The sequence below is a fragment of the Zeus faber genome (genome assembly GCF_960531495.2).
Source record: "Zeus faber genome assembly, chromosome: 12".
Lineage (NCBI taxonomy): Eukaryota > Metazoa > Chordata > Actinopteri > Zeiformes > Zeidae > Zeus > Zeus faber.
In genome coordinates this window covers 26,462,672-26,478,560 of record NC_137196.1, presented here as the reverse complement: position 1 = coordinate 26,478,560, position 15,889 = coordinate 26,462,672, and the positions used below count along the sequence as shown (strand labels likewise).

Genomic DNA, 15,889 nt, shown 5'->3' with positions numbered 1-15,889 from the left:
AACTACGCAAAGCACAGTGTTATGTTTTCCAGACTGTCCACATCGAATACTTGTCTAATCTGTGTAGAGAGTAATGTGTAAGAGAATGGTCTTAATCATATTCACTTGAGAATTAGAATTTCCAATTTTAAAGCAGTAGCTTGCCTTCAGACATTTTGTACTAACCATATTTTTAACTAAAATGAATGATGAACTTTTGTTTTAATACCAAAACTGATAAATGACCGGACAACTAGTCCATTTAGCATTACAAGTAAATCACTTTATTTATAATCCTTTGTGTTTTAACTTTGCACATGCAGCGTGTCATTAAAACAAGTAGAACAACATTTTTTGATATTGCGTTTTCTTTATTAAAAACCAACCGGTAGATGAGTTGTTGGCATGTGACCTTATATCAGCTACACGATGAGACAAGGCCAAAGTTATACTTGGACAGTATCTTTCCCTGTTTACACATTAAGTAAAAACAAAAACTACTATAACATAGTCCAACAAAATTAAAATATTTTACATGTCCTAATAAAAACAAATGTACATCGTCCTACAAATACTGTGCAAATAATCTTTTTTTTTTAATAAATAAACTGGTAAGAAACAGTCAGTGTCCTGCAGGTTCCCTCCTACTACACACGCTATGATGAAGGGAATAAGATACATTTGTATAACGAAGGTGCGATCATCTGTCATTGGCACTGTATGAGGATGATGTGAGGACTGGAAGACTGGAACCGCTTCCCTTCCTTGACTTCGCTGTGAATGGCAATATATTTAGTACGACTAATTAGTGTTTTGTATGTCTGAGGCATACTAAAAGTATGCTGGAAGAGAGTACCAACATTGACTTGTCTTTCAAATGGGCATGCTGAATTCATTCACTCTTCTCGTTTTTCTCGGTAATTCTGTGCAACGGTTGTAGTTTGGGACTTAAGTCTGTCCTGAAATGACTTCAATCTCCACAGAGGAGCTAAAGAATAGAGATAAGCTAACAGCCATGTTGCTTCTTGAGAAGGGGTCAGGACATGGAGAAAATCAATGGAAATGGTAAGATTACTGTATATACACATCAAAGTATATTATGTAGTAGTAGAGCAATGTTGCCAAGTAGTCACTTCCTATTTTAACACTTAGAAAGTGTGAACAAATGAGTGGTTCTTAAATAGTGGATTTCCCCCCATTCAACTAAAAGGCATCAAACTGAGGCTCAAAACCACCTCTGACAAAAGTTAAATTATGTAGAGTATGCTGCAGTACATAGTATAGAAACGTGACAGTGTGAAGCTACATTCAATCAAACGAGTAGTTTAAACTGCAGGGTGTAGGGATGAGGCTCACCAGGTTTGGGTTTGATTCAAACTCCGTTTCTTAACCGAAGCTGGATGGGTTTTCGTCCCCATATGACACATGAATGCTCCTGTATCACATGGCACCGATGAAGGGGGATGTTAACCCAGAAGGACGGAGGGAGGGAACAGTTCAGGTCGCAGTTACGCACATGCAGTGTGTGATGGACGAGCCTCAGTACAGTAAGTGTGTGTGTGTGTGTGTGTGTGTGTGTGTCTATGTATACTGGTAGTAGGGTTGCTCATCAGGGCGGAAGCCATAGGCCGTGGCCGGTCGCCCCGGAGACGAGTTGCTCTGGTCAAACACATCGCCGCCGTCTCTGGGAGATGAAGGCAGCGGAATTAGAGCTGTGCTTAATGAAAACGATTAAAGGCAAAGTCCACTGTGTGTATGTGTGTGTCTCCTTATTCATACATACTTATGCAAACATCCATACTTTATTTTTACATACAGTACATTATTTTTTTTGTCATACCTACATTAATACTTATTTTTCATCATACATACATACTTTATTTACGTCATATAGATGTATATATAAAAATTTAAAAATTTAAAATGTATTTAAATAAATAAATATTTTTTTCCTTCATACATAGTTTTCTTCACGTCATACATACGTCTATACATGTTTACGTCATAAATAATAAAATCTCGTCACATACTTTATTTTCGTCATAAATACATTTTTTCGTCATATGTACCTTTTATTTTTTTATTTTTTTATCATACAGTATGTACATACTTTTCTTTCACCATACATCCAAACTTTTGTCCTACCTACATCAATACTCCTTTTATGTCGTTATACATTTATACATACCTTTTTTTCATCTTCCATACGTACATTTTGTTTCACGTCATACAGTAAATACATACTTACGACGTTTTTCCATGTAGTATATTTTAACATTTTTCGACATAGTATAGTCAAAATACAAAATATAGTACACTTAAAACTTCTGAAAAATAAGTTTTAAGTGTACTATATTTTGACATTTTTCGACATGTCGTTTTTGGATTTTTTCGGCGTACTATATTTTGACATTTTCGACATAGTAATTGTTGTTATAGCATGTTGTTTTTCAGCGTAGAATATTGACACATTTCTCAACATAGTATAGCATGTTGTATTCTGAAGTTTTTTCGCATACTATATTTTGACATTTTCTACATAGTAATTGTTGTTTTTGGACGTTTTTCCATATAGTAAATTTTGAAATTTTTCGACATAGTATAGCATGACATTTTTTGACAGTTTTTCAGTGTAGTATATTTAGATGTTTTTTGACATAGTATAGTATGTCTTTTTTGGAAGTTTTTCAGCGTAGCATATTGTGCTGTTTTTCAACATAGTATGCATGTCGATCTCTGAAGTTTTTCGGCATAGTATAGTATATTGGTTTTGGATGTTTTTCGGCGTGCTATATATTAACGTTTTTCGACATACTATAGCATGTCTTTTTTGGTTGCATGTCGTTCTCTTAAGTTTTTCGGCATAGTACATTTTGACTTTTTTGACATAGTATAGTATGTCGATTTTGGACGTTTTTCAGCATAGTATATTTTTATGTTTTTTAAATAATATAGCATGTCTTTTTTGGAAGTTTTTCAGCGTAGTGTATAGTGATGTTTTTCAACCGAAAAACTAGTATGTCGTTCCCTGAAGTTTTTCGGCAAAGTATATTTTGACGTTTTTTGACATAGTATAGTATATTGCTTTTAGATATTTTTCGGCATGCTATAGTTTAACATTTTTCGACATAATATGTCGTTTTTGGATGTTTTTCAGCGTAGTATATTTTGATGTTTTTTGAAATAAAATAGCATGCCTTTTTTGGGCGTTTCTCAGCGTAGTATATGATGATGTTTTTCAACATAGTATAGCATGTCGTTCTCTGAAGTTTTTCGGCATAGTATGTCGTTTTTGGACGTTTTTCAGCGTAGTATATTTTGATGTTTTTTGAAATACTATAGCATGTCTTTCTTGTAAGTTTTTCAGCGTAGTATATGGTGATGTTTTTCAACATAGTATAGTATGTCGTTTTCATACGTTTTTCAGGGTGCAATATTTTGATGTTTTTCAACATAGTGTAGTATATTACTTTTGGATGTTGTTCGGCGTGCTATATTTTGACATTTTTGGACATAGTATTATAATATGTTATTTTTGGAAGTTTTTCAGTGTAGTATATTTTGACGAATTTCAACATAGTATAGCACAGGGGTCGGGAACCATTTTGGCTGGGAGAGCCATAAAAGCCAAATATTTCTAAACGTATTTCCTTGTGAGACATATAATATTTAATAAAATTGAATAGAAGTTAATGCGTGCATTTTTAAGGCATACATTTTTAATGTATAACACATCTGAGTACTTAAAAAAGCGCTATGTATAATATCTGTAGCTAACCAAAATAAATGAAGTACTTTTTACCATTAGTGCGACGTGTGGGGCTGCATGGTTTTGCTGGTGGCCTTGTCGTTCTTTCCTGCTTCATACGTAGTGAGGTTGAGCTTCACGCTGCGTTGAGGCTTCCATCAGTTCAACTTGAGCGTAGCTTGCTCTTAATGTTTCTCAGATGCCACAAAGACTGCTCACATGCGTATGTAGAGCCAAACATGCTCAATACGGCAATACTCACACGCTGCATGTGTGCTACAGTGGGGCAAAAAAGTATTTAGTCAGCCACCAATTGTGCAAGTTCTCCCACTTAAAAAGATAAGAGAGGCCTGTAATTTTCATCATAGGTTCACTTCGACTATGAGAGACAGAATGGGGGGAAAGAATCCAGGAAATCACATTGTAGGATTTTTAATGAATTAATTGGTAAATTCCTCGGTAAAATAAGTATTTGGTCACCTACAAACAAGCAAGATTTCTGGCTTTCACAGACCTGTAACTTTTTCTTTAAGAGGCTCCTCTGTCCTCCACTCGTTACCTGTATTAATAGGATCTGTTTGAACTCGTTATCAGTATAAAAGACATGTCCAGGCCCGTCTGAAGTTTGCTAGAGAGCATTTGGATGATCCAAAGAGGATTGGGAGAATGTCATATGGTCAGATGAAACCAAAATAGAACTTTTTGGTAAAAACTCAACTTGTTGTGTTTGGAGGAGAAAAAAAGCTGAGTTGCATCCAAAGAACACCAAACCTACTGTGAAGCATGGGGGTGGAAACATCATGCTTTGGGGCTGTTTTTCTACAAAGGGACCAGGACGACTGATGCGTGTAAAGGAAAGAATGAATGGGGCCATGTATCATGAGATTTTGAGTAAAAACCTCCTTCCATCAGCAAGGGCATTGAAGATGAAACGTGGCTGGGTCTTTCAGCATGATAATGATTCCAAACACACCGCCCGGGAAACGAAGGAGTGGCTTCGTAAGAAGCATTTCAAGGTCCTGGAGTGGCCGAGCCAGTCTCCAGATCTCAACCCCATAGAAAATCTTTGGAGGGAATTGAAAGTCCGTGTTGCCCAGCGACAGCCCCAAAACATCACTGCTCTAGAGGAGGTCTGCATGGAGGAATGGGCCAAAATACCAGCAACAGTGTGTGAAAACCTTGTGAAGACTTACAGAAAACATTTGACCTCTGTCATTGCAAAAAAAGGGTATATAACAAAGTATTGAGATGAACTTTTGTTATTGACCAAATACTTATTTTCCACCATAATTTGCAAATAAATTCTTTAAAAATCCGACAATGTGATTTTCTGGATTTCTTTTTCTAATTTTGTCTCTCATAGTTGAGGTGAACCTATGATGAAAATAACAGCCTCTCTCATCTTTTTAAGTGGGAGAACTTGCACAATTGGTGGCTGACTAAATACTTTTTTGCCCCACTGTAATTGTGGCCTGCGTGCCGCATATTGAAATGAGCAATAAAACTCTCGCCATGTGGGCGCCCCAGGGCCACAAAGACTCCGTCTCCCTCCCTAAACCCTCACCTGTGGCAGAGACTCCCACAAGTGGCGCCTGAGCAGAGACCTGAGTCTTTCTGTCGTCCGCAGCCAGTGCTTGACCACGCCCCTTTGTCTGCCACATTTATATTTTGAACTTTATTTTCAAAATTGTAATTTCTCTTACCTGTTTTACTTTAAAATGACACAGAATAATTATTTATTACTTGTTAATTGTGATGGAAAATTGTCTGCAAGTCATATACTGTCATCGAAAGAGCCATAGGTTCCCAACCCCCGGTATAGCATGTAGTTTTCTGAAGTTTTTTGGCAAACTATTTTTTGACGTTTTGGGATTTTTCGGCATAGTATATACTATATATAATAATATATATTAGTATATTTTGAAGTTTGACTTTGCTTTCTCTGGTCCACCTTCAGTGTGGTGCACACGATGATCCCAAACAGCAGAGTGACTTATTTTCTCCATTTAAATAGGCTGAATGACTGATTATAACATTGAAGACATGTGTGATATCAATTAAAGAAAACAGTTAGTTAGAAATATCACCATGATCCAATTATTTATAATCTTTTCTAAGGGGTACCAACAAATCTGTCCAGGTCATTTGAGAATATAATTGATCTCTATATCAATAATTGATCTCTTTTCACAGTTTCTTTGCTTTACTCTATGACATACCAAAGTCATGCAGGCATACATGAGAAAATTGCTTTTAATTTCATCATTTTTCAGGAGGAATGAAACATTGTTTCAATGAGCTGTAAGGGTACCAACAAATTTGTACATGTCTGTAAATACTTTTTCGTCATACATACATCCATGTCTGTATCACGAAAAAATGCACAGATGTGTGTGTAAACTCACCCAGCGTGATGTGAGTCTCCATTTTGCGTGTGGAGGTCGCTGTAGAAATCTGGACTGACAGAGCCGTCACCTGGAGTAATCCCATCTGGACACAGGTTTGCAGATGGTAGAGTGGTTAGGTTAGATATTAATATGTGAACATGATATGAGAATAGATAGTGTTTTGGTTCTTGTAACATTGTAAAACAACTTGAATGTTGTGTTTTCCTGGTCTTAAGATCTGCTTTTCGTTTCGGATTCAATTTGCTGCAGAGTAGGTGCAACAAACTGAATCCGAAACGAAAAGCACAACTGAAATAGTTTTAGTACTTCCTTGCATCAGAATGTCAAACGAGAAAGTGCTAAAACCATAATTAACATTGGACCAGCTTTAACAAGCTGGAGAGCTCTCAGGGAGAAGCATTCGAGTTGCTTTCCAAGTGGTCTTTTGCTTTGTTTTGGTCAGAATCGGTTGCACTATTGTCTAGTGGCCGAATAACACATTGTATCACTACACAACACTTTTTAGGCCCTATAAAATGACCCGCTTTCTGTATGTATACAGTGTGTGTGTGTGTGTGTGTGTGTGTGTGTGTTTGTACCAGCACTGTAGAACAGATCAGTCCTGTCGTTATCGTTGTCATGGAGATACGGCTCGCTCTCATCTGCCTGCCGACTCTCCACCATCTCCAACCACTGGTTGTTATGGAAACGGAACTTTTCAGACTGAATCTTTCTCCCCCACTCCTCGTCATACTCCTGGACAAGGAAGGCAGGAAAAACAGCACAAAGTGTTTAAGACCAACACCTTTGTCTAACCTTATGAAAACCCATGTATTGACATGGACATTGTCAAATGAGAATTTAGATAGACTTAATTTTCCTCAACCCAACTGATGAAAAAGCTTCTTTGTGTTTCATTTGTTGCAACATTTGTGTTTTAAAATTATTTGTTCAGAAAAGCATTAAGCATATCTATGTCATTTGGAATAATTTCTCCCGCATTAGGTGTACCTGTATGGGGGTTTTGTTAAGTCTGTGTGTGTGTGTGTGCACTGTATACTCACAGCGATGATATCCAGTGTGTTGTCACAGACCTTCCTAATCTCCGTGTTCTTGTCATGCATCAGGTCGATCAGGTAGGCTGGAGCTTCTGAGTGGGGGGGGTTAGGGAAGCAGTGGTATTGTTGTTGAGTTGACAATCATTGTGAAAAACAACAACACTCCGCTATCATTTGTAACATCTCTGTGTCAGTACTCAGCCGGTGGGAACATGTGACAATAACAGAGAAGGATTGAGTTTTGGAGGTAGTGATGTGTTTGACTGGGTTAGAAAGATATAGTATAGATAAGGTATTTTGTACACTTTGTTAAAAATAAAAAAAACAATTGACCTAAATTCACCACTTTTTTTTTTGGCCTACATTACAGTAAGCTACTGGAAGGAAGGATACGAGTGTCCTTGATGATGACATCCCGCGTGGCCTGGTGGAAAACCATCTGGTAGAACACGTAGACGATCTGACAGACAAACTCATCGTCCTCCTGTTGGGCTGTGTGCGACGTGGGAAACAGAGAGGAAGAGCGCTCGGTCAGACAGGAAGGAGGAAGTTGGTGAGCACCACCTGGCGTAATCACAGCTCCATTAAAAAAACAAACTTGTGAGAAGTTTTTATTTTTTTATTTTATGTTCAGTTAAAACAGGGCAGACTTTCTGATGATGATATCTTGTTTTTTATTTGTCCAATATTTTATCTGAAAACGTTGTTTTGATTTGCTACTTGGACAGCCACTCCCTGAAAAGGGCTTCTCATTATTGTCAAAAAATAATTTCTGGATGAAGGTCCTCTGACTTCATTTTTATTGAAAACTGTCAATGTCAGAAAGTGTGGGAGTCTCTTCTTTGTTTTCCTAAATTTTCCTCCAGGATTAATAAAGTTTGATCTTATTTTATCTCATAAAGGCCATCGAAAAAACATGTGTCCATTGAAGAGTAATGGGAATCTGCAAGAAATTCCAGAATTCAATATTACAACAATATTTATCTGCAGTTTTAATGATCTTTCTTATTGTAATTCTTAAAATAAGGTGATTTATTTATTTTTGTATTTCAACGCCAAAACTACAATTCTTGTGATTACTCTTGCTTTTGATAACACATGACGCTATACCACACTACACCTGCAAAATATGAACTCTAAATTCCTCCTGCAGTTTGTAATCTCCACAGATCAAACACCATCTGCCATGTTCCTAACATTATCTACAGCTGGGACCTTTTCAATTTGGGCTGACATTTTATATCAGTCACTAAAATGGACATCGTTTTGTAACGTCAGAACATTGATAATGACGTTGCCAAAATCACCGTTGAGCAGCTCTATGATGGCAGGAATGATGCCAGATTTGGCCAACATGGCGGCGCAGGCATCGTCCATGGAAACCGTTCCGATCATTATCACCACTTCCAGGATAAGGTCATCCTCTGCCGTCCCTACAAAAACACACAAACACACGCATTACACAGGGTAGAAAATATGGAGTTAAAGGACTTAAAAGGATAAAAACACAAGATGCAACATCAGAAAAATTATATATAAACACACAGGTAAAAAATAAATGTTATGACCTCCCCTCCACCACCTCTAATTCTATAAATCCTCGGGGTTAATTTACGGCACACCATTATGGTCGGGGTTATCTGAACCCAAACAGAGATTTTAAATATAGCTTAATATGGTTACCAAGCAGTCAAAAAAATATGCTGTCAAATAGCATCTATTCAAATGATGCATTACTTAACCAATCATCCGTTTACTAAAATCTAATTTTGTCGGTTGATGATTTGATTTCTGGTAAATGTGAAGTGGGTGACCTGGCTTGAGCCTGTCTTTGAGGAAGGGCACCAGGTTGTACTCTTTGAGCACCAGCTCCCAGTCCAGGTCAGGGATAGTCAGATTGGCCAACGTTCCCAGACACTCCAACACAAACTCCTCCTCTTCCTCAGCACTGATCTGAGCTGCCAGGTCGCCCACGTAGTCCTGGAAGATGGACACGGAGGAGAAGAGAGAGACACGAGAGAGAAATGTAGGCAGGTAGTTGTAAGACAGATGGAGAACTAGAATATGTGAGTGCAGTGGCAGGGTTTATTGGTTGTTGTTGACTGACTATGAAGAGCGGCTTGGTGGGTCCGTCGTGCTGCGAGATGTTTCTGATCGTCTTCATCAGCAGGCAATCCTTTGTCTTCAAGGCTCTTTTCATCAACATCTTCAACCCATTTCCTGCAGACAGATGCAAATCCTTTGGTCTAGGTTTGTATACTGTATAACCAGAAAGAAAACAACCCGGACTACTGACAGTCCTAAGACAAAAACTGGACATATGGACACAGATTTTTCTTGGCAAAGTTCCTTGACACAACTGATGCAAATATTTGCCAGTTCCTACCTTCACACATGAGCTGAGCGTTCCTCTTGTTGGCAGCCAGATTGATGCAGAAGGAGATCAATTCTGTGTCGATCTTCTCCTCCCCATGCTCATATACCATCTGCATAAGCTACAAACACATGCGCCAAATTTATTGCAAAAAAAATATGATTTTTTTTTTTTATAAATAAATCCGTAATTGAAATAAACAATATCTAAATTAAAATCATTTTATCTCAAACAAACTGATAAACTATTCAAATGGACTGAAACTAAATAAACATTTTTTTTATATACATGTATTTTCTTCATTCTTTATAAAGTTTTTGATCTGCTGACCTACCGCTAGGACATGCAACAGTTTGCTTACGCCTCAATTTCTGGCCTAATTTTTCAAGCGTTTAATTTTTCCTTTTCTTTTTTGATATTGAACTAAAGATTAAATTAAATAGGTTTCTAAACTAAAAACAGAAAAATGATCAACAGCTTAAAATATCTAATCCAAAGCAAAACTGACGACAAAATGAAATTTCAAAGTAATATCAAAAGTGAACCCTGACTTGAAAAAGTGGAGTTAAAATAGGTTGGGTCCCCCTCTCACACTGACCTGAGGTATACAGTCAGTGTAGGCAAACATGGAGCGGAAGCGGTCGTCAACACTGATGTGGTACAGGATCCACATGGCAACCTGACTGTGGTTATCGTCAGCTGTGGACCGAGGAAAATAATTATGACAGAAAACACAAACAGGTTTGAACTGGACCGTGGCTACACTTAGCCACTAATGCTCTTCGTACACAGTGCTAGTGTGTCTTTACCGTTGTAGGTTTTGCTTACACCTCATGTTATAGTTACCTAGCAGGGCAGTCAGTTTGGGCAGCAGTCCGATCTCCACCATCTTAGCTCTGAGTCCCGAGTCGAAGGAGAGGTTGAGGAGCAGGCGCAGCGTCAGGTTCAGCAGGTCTTCGTGGTCACATGGCACGAGGCGGGCCAACCGCTCCACCGTGTCCACCTCGGCCTGCCAATCAGGAGTCAGAATCAGCACGGAACATTTGAGAGGGCCGGCATTGTCGGATCGTCGCTCCGCCTTCACACCCCGGGGCTTTCTCTCACCATATCGTTCTTGTTCTCCAGGAAGATTGAGAGCTTTTTGAGAAAGGACACCACCAGCACCAGCAGCTCCTCGTCGTCCCGCTCCAGGACTCTGACCAGCAGCCCCACGATGTTCTTGTTCCTCATCTTCAGCTCTGTGCGCGTGTCCTCCGCCAGGTTCAACAGCAGGTAGAGGGACACTGGTTTGGGAGGGTGGAGAGAGAGAGAGAAGAAAAAGATGGAGTAAGAGCGCAAACAGATTGGGAGAATTGAACAGGGTAATCTCTGCAGACAACTAGCAGCAGCGGCAGGAGACCAACCCTCACGCGGGCATACACCGCTATCCACTATCAATGGATAACAGCTGAGCAATTCTTCCACTGTCATACCTCTGAGCAGCTGTTCTTGTTTACCCAGAAGGCCGTGGTACTTCCTGAGGGCTTTGTCCTGATCCCGTCTCAGGGAGCCATTCTCTGGCTCTGACTCGCGTACACAGAGTGTTAAGGGGCAAAGGAACACACATAGTAGGGTAAACAGCATAGAGCAAGACAACAACAAAAAAATTTCAGATTTTGTTTTTGCGGCATGCAACTGCTTTTAAAAGGGGGTGGAAGGAGAGAATAAGGATTTAAGACAGAAACAAAACTTACTCACAGACGGTAAGAGTTTAAAAACAAGAGAGACAGAAAGGATATAAGCCTTGTTCTTCTTGTGCAGCTCCTCCTGCCAGAGGTCGTATCTCTTCAGCTCATGCTCCACCACACTCATACACAACGCTCCCACCTTGTAGTGACTCACTACTCCGTGGAACTGGGAGAAGCTGGACGAGCGAGCAGGAGAAGAGGAAGGGGAAAAGACAGAAAACTAAACAGTCTGAAATCGACTGGGTCATGGTAGATTGGGAGTGATCTTTTGTGCGCTTGTCTTACCTGGAGAAGCAGAAGAAGATGTAGATGATGATGGTCGCCAGCTCCACGCTCTGTTTCCAGTCTTCCCTCAAAACCCTGGCAAGAGCCCCCAGAGCGGTCTCTGCAGGACACACACACGCACGCACGCACACGCACACACACACACACACACAATAAAGAAATGACCTCCATGAGTCATAAGCAGAATCACATGAAAAACTTTGGAAAGAAGGCCAGTAAACATCAAACTGATTTCATCAGCCATATCTCGATATCCATCTCGATTTGCTATTTGTAAACACTTAAATGGACAGATGTAAAAAATAAAAAAGGTTTTATTATATAGTTTTACGAAATTGTTTATTAGGAAACAACCACACAAGGTGGTTTTAAGCCAAGGTGGTTTCAGCAAAGACTCTGTTGATCACATTTGTGGAAGTAAAAGGTCCGGTAGAGTTCAGCGGCAGGGTACCGTTGTGCAGCAGCTCCTCCAGGTTGTCAGGGTTACGGGCCAACTGGAGAATGAGGGCGGAGCCTCGGATCTTCTCCGGGAGGCCTTCATAGAGCAGCTCTATATACTCGTCCATTCTGGAGATACTCGCCTCCTCATTTAACTACACGCACAAACACACAAAAATTAATTGTTTGTTTAATCCTGTCCTTGCTTTTGCTTTATTCCTGTGGGACTGGCAATATTCTCCATGTCCCTATTCTGAATGAATTTACATATCCAAATGTTGTTATTACAACTTAACAATATAATAACCACCTAAAATGTAATTTGTAATACAGTTTAAGTATTTATATAAATAGATATTCATGCTCTGTGCTGTCCTCACCTCTGGTCCTTCAAACGGGGTTAGCTCTCTGGGTTTAACAACTCTCTTCTCTTTCTTCTCCACTGGTGACACACAGACGCAAACACAGAAACCGTGTTAAAACTCCATTAAAACTCCACTAAAAGGAAAACTTCAACCCCTGAAATAAAATACCCCCAGTAAACAGTAAAATCCAAATTAAGGATGGGCATGATTAGTCTACTTGGCAGTGATGTCGATTTCACAGAAACTATTCATGAATAATAAATGTGGCACACGCATTGCAAAAAACTCCACCCGGACACGAATTAGTGTAGCACACGCTTCCCGAGAAACTCCGTCCGAACTCATTAGTGCAAAACACGCTTCATGAGAACCTGCACCCAGACACTAATGAGTGTAGCACACAGAAGAACGTGCGTGTATGAGAGAATGATGGCAGCAAGACAGAGCGGAGTGTGTCCTTATTTTACCCAATTTGAGAGCAAAGCAGAGTGGTGTTTGTGTGGGATGTCTTACCACGGCTCTGCTACTGTGAAGCCGAGTCATTTGCAATTATTGCCATTTTCGTTTTGTCATCTATAAAACTCTAAATCTCTCATTTTGATTAGTCACTGTAGCGCTTGGTCTATTTGGAAAGATAAAATAATAATTTTAAATAGCAACTGTTGTAGGTATATAATTTATGTGCGATTAACGGTCTACGTGGGGGGGGGGGGGGGGTGACGACGTCACGGCTAGTCGACTTATCGACTGAAATCATAGTTAGTCTGCTTTTAATCTTTTTTTACAGTGAACAAGAATCTTATAAATAAATCCATAATCCTGTCCCGCGCATGGTACCGCGTCACTTCTCGTGTGTGGTTCCGTGACAAAGCATAGTTTGGAGACCAGACTGACTCGTCGTGGATTACTCCCGGTGAAAGATCTTGTAACGTGTGGCTCATGTTGTGTAAAACCACAACGACTTCAAGATTCCCAATCACAAAGAAAACTGTGTTGTGTGGACAGTACAGCGGTCTGACGACTTTCAGAGTTGTGCAGTGTGCCCATGGCATTAATGTGGTGAAAATGAGCTTGACTCATGACCAACCTTTGCCCTCACCCGGGGGGGATTTCCGGTTCTGGAGGTAGTAGAGGAGCTGCTCCACTTGGGGCAGGCGGGACGGGGGGATGAGCTTACACTCCTCCACCACCTTCCTGGCCAACGCTGCCACATCCGTGCTGGGAGACAAGCTTTTCACACGGATGCTGGAGGAGGTGGAAGAAAGGAGGGGCAATAAAAACTGTATTTTATGACTTAAGTCCAAATAACTTTACAGCTACCACATTAAAATAAATAAATAAATAAATAGATAGATAGATAGATAGATAGATAGATAGATAGATAGATAGATAGATAGATAGATAGATAGATAGATAGATAGATAGATAGATAGATAGATAGATAGATAGATAGATAAAAAGCTGCAAGGGCTGAAGGGACAGAACCAAAGTTTTTTGACATAGTTTTCTTTCAGTCCAGAATCTATTGAATGTTATATGTCTATTATATGTCAAAAATGTTTTATTATACAAGTCAGAAACATGCTGTTACTTTTACAGTGGGCAAACAGGGATACCGTTGTATCCTTCACAGAAAATGATAAACGATCCTTTTCTGTACAGCGTACTTCATATGTGGATAATTGCAGCATATTATCAAATGACAGATTATAAATATGCTACAATAAGCTTTACAGTTTACTGCAAGCCAAATTGGACCTATTTTATTTCCGCAGAGTAAATTAAAGGCAGTTTTCCTAACAATTCTAACACAGCCTGAATAGCAAAAATAAAAAGGGAACCTTAGGGATACTTAAAAGGAACTTGAAGCAGGACAGAGTAGTCTAGTGTTCTGTTTGTCTTTCTGGTGGGGATTAATAAATTGCAATTTACTACCTGAAGGACTGCCTGTCTTTACTTCTTGCATTGTGCTCAATGTAAGCACAATGCAACAGACTAGACTGACCTGCTGGCTGGCATCTGTGCTTGACCTTTTGCACAATTTTATATTGTATATTTCATAAGGAAGAAAGTAATAAAGGATGAAAGACGATTGGAGACGGAGAGGAAACACAGGCATAAAGTGTGTGGGAGTACGCTTACATCTTTTGTGCCTCCTTGCGTTCACCCAGCATGTGATCTCCGGCCTCTCCCAAAATGGAAGCCTCTACCTCATACTGAACAACCAGGGCCTTCTCAGTAGGATGGACGTCCAAACTGCCCGTCTTGACTTTCCTAGAGGGCAGGATAAGAGGGTTGGTTGGTAGGAGGATTTATACTACACATCATATTACAAAGGAGAGGATTTGGCCATGGAAAAGAGAGGTGGAGACAAGAGAGCAGAGCAGTCCGGTCAATTGTGTGTTTTTTTCTGTCTGCATCAATGCCATTACAATAAAATAATGGCATTGATGCAGACAGAAAATACATATAAAGAAATGTAAAATAGAAAAAACATTTTTAAAAGTTCATTAATTTAGGCTGTTTTGTGGATTAAGAGTACAAATGTTAGCTGGTGTGACAATCTGAACATTACTTCAATTTAATTCAGAGAATAGAAAATGTCATTTACAAATACGAGATTCCTGATATAAATAATAGTTGACTATGGTTGCTCATTCAGTAGCTCAAAAAATATCGTAATCAACACACCTGAATAAACGAGACACATTTTTTGTACAAAATAAATATCTTGAAATTCATGCATATCAATAAGTAATTTGAATCCCCTTTAAAAACCTTATGTCACTGACCAAGTCAGACGAAAACCCAAACCCTGCAGCACAATTCTGTTCATCTGAGACCTCCTCTTAAAAATGGCTCTCACACTGCGAGTTAATATGACTCTTGTGTTATGTAAAACTTCTTTAATTGATATGTATTCTTACACAGCACCGACACTGGACCCTGCTGGGGCCATCTGGCAGCAGGGTCCGGTACCAGCGCTGCTCTTGTTATGGGTGTGTTGAGAGGACCTTAGGTAGCCTCCTGGGGACACACCCTGATGCAGTATGCGTAATAAATATGTCACCTGTTCGAAATCTAAGCATGAGTTCGGTGCGCTGCATCCAACGGCAAATTAAAGCACATTTTAGGGATGTCCCGACACCCACGGCGCACTGACCCGCGGCGACGTTTTAGATGCCGACGCGAATGAAGCTAATTAGGTTAAGCTAACTCTTACGTGGGGCGTAGGTGCAGCGGCGCGCGGTCATGTTTTACCGTTTGAGATATCGCGCGTCATCCTGCATCTTCCTTGCTCTGCCGTGAAGATTCACATAAGAAATACTTTAATTTATGGAACAAATACGTCCTGTTCCTGAAAACACAGCCCGACTGGCGAAGCTCAGAGCCGCTGTGGTCGGCGTAGCATCATGAGCGGACTTCAAACATGGCTGCACCTGCGCGGTACTGGCGATCCGTCCGCCAGTGCCGTCCGGCTGGGCCACGGGCTCGCAACATAAAGGTTCCGCAGGGAAAGCGTTTTCA

The 15,889-nt window shown here is 39.9% G+C and overlaps 1 protein-coding gene across 1 annotated transcript; it reads right to left on the bottom strand.

Annotated features, from left to right (window-relative positions):
* Positions 1-3: 3 nt before the first annotated feature.
* LOC307238570 (kinesin-associated protein 3-like) lies at positions 4-15,742 on the bottom strand. Its single transcript, XM_080011611.1, has 20 exons — positions 15,623-15,742; positions 14,504-14,635; positions 13,449-13,606; positions 12,377-12,438; positions 12,010-12,151; positions 11,559-11,658; positions 11,325-11,449; positions 11,019-11,117; positions 10,651-10,829; positions 10,393-10,555; positions 10,145-10,245; positions 9,559-9,667; positions 9,280-9,392; positions 8,987-9,152; positions 8,480-8,605; positions 7,566-7,664; positions 7,179-7,264; positions 6,714-6,870; positions 6,133-6,217; positions 4-1,663 (listed from the first exon to the last, which is right to left on the bottom strand). Exons 1-20 carry the CDS (start codon positions 15,649-15,651, stop codon positions 1,561-1,563), a joined length of 2,334 nt encoding a protein of 777 aa, XP_079867737.1. The 5' UTR covers positions 15,652-15,742; the 3' UTR covers positions 4-1,560.
* Between the last annotated feature and the right edge of the window lie 147 nt (positions 15,743-15,889).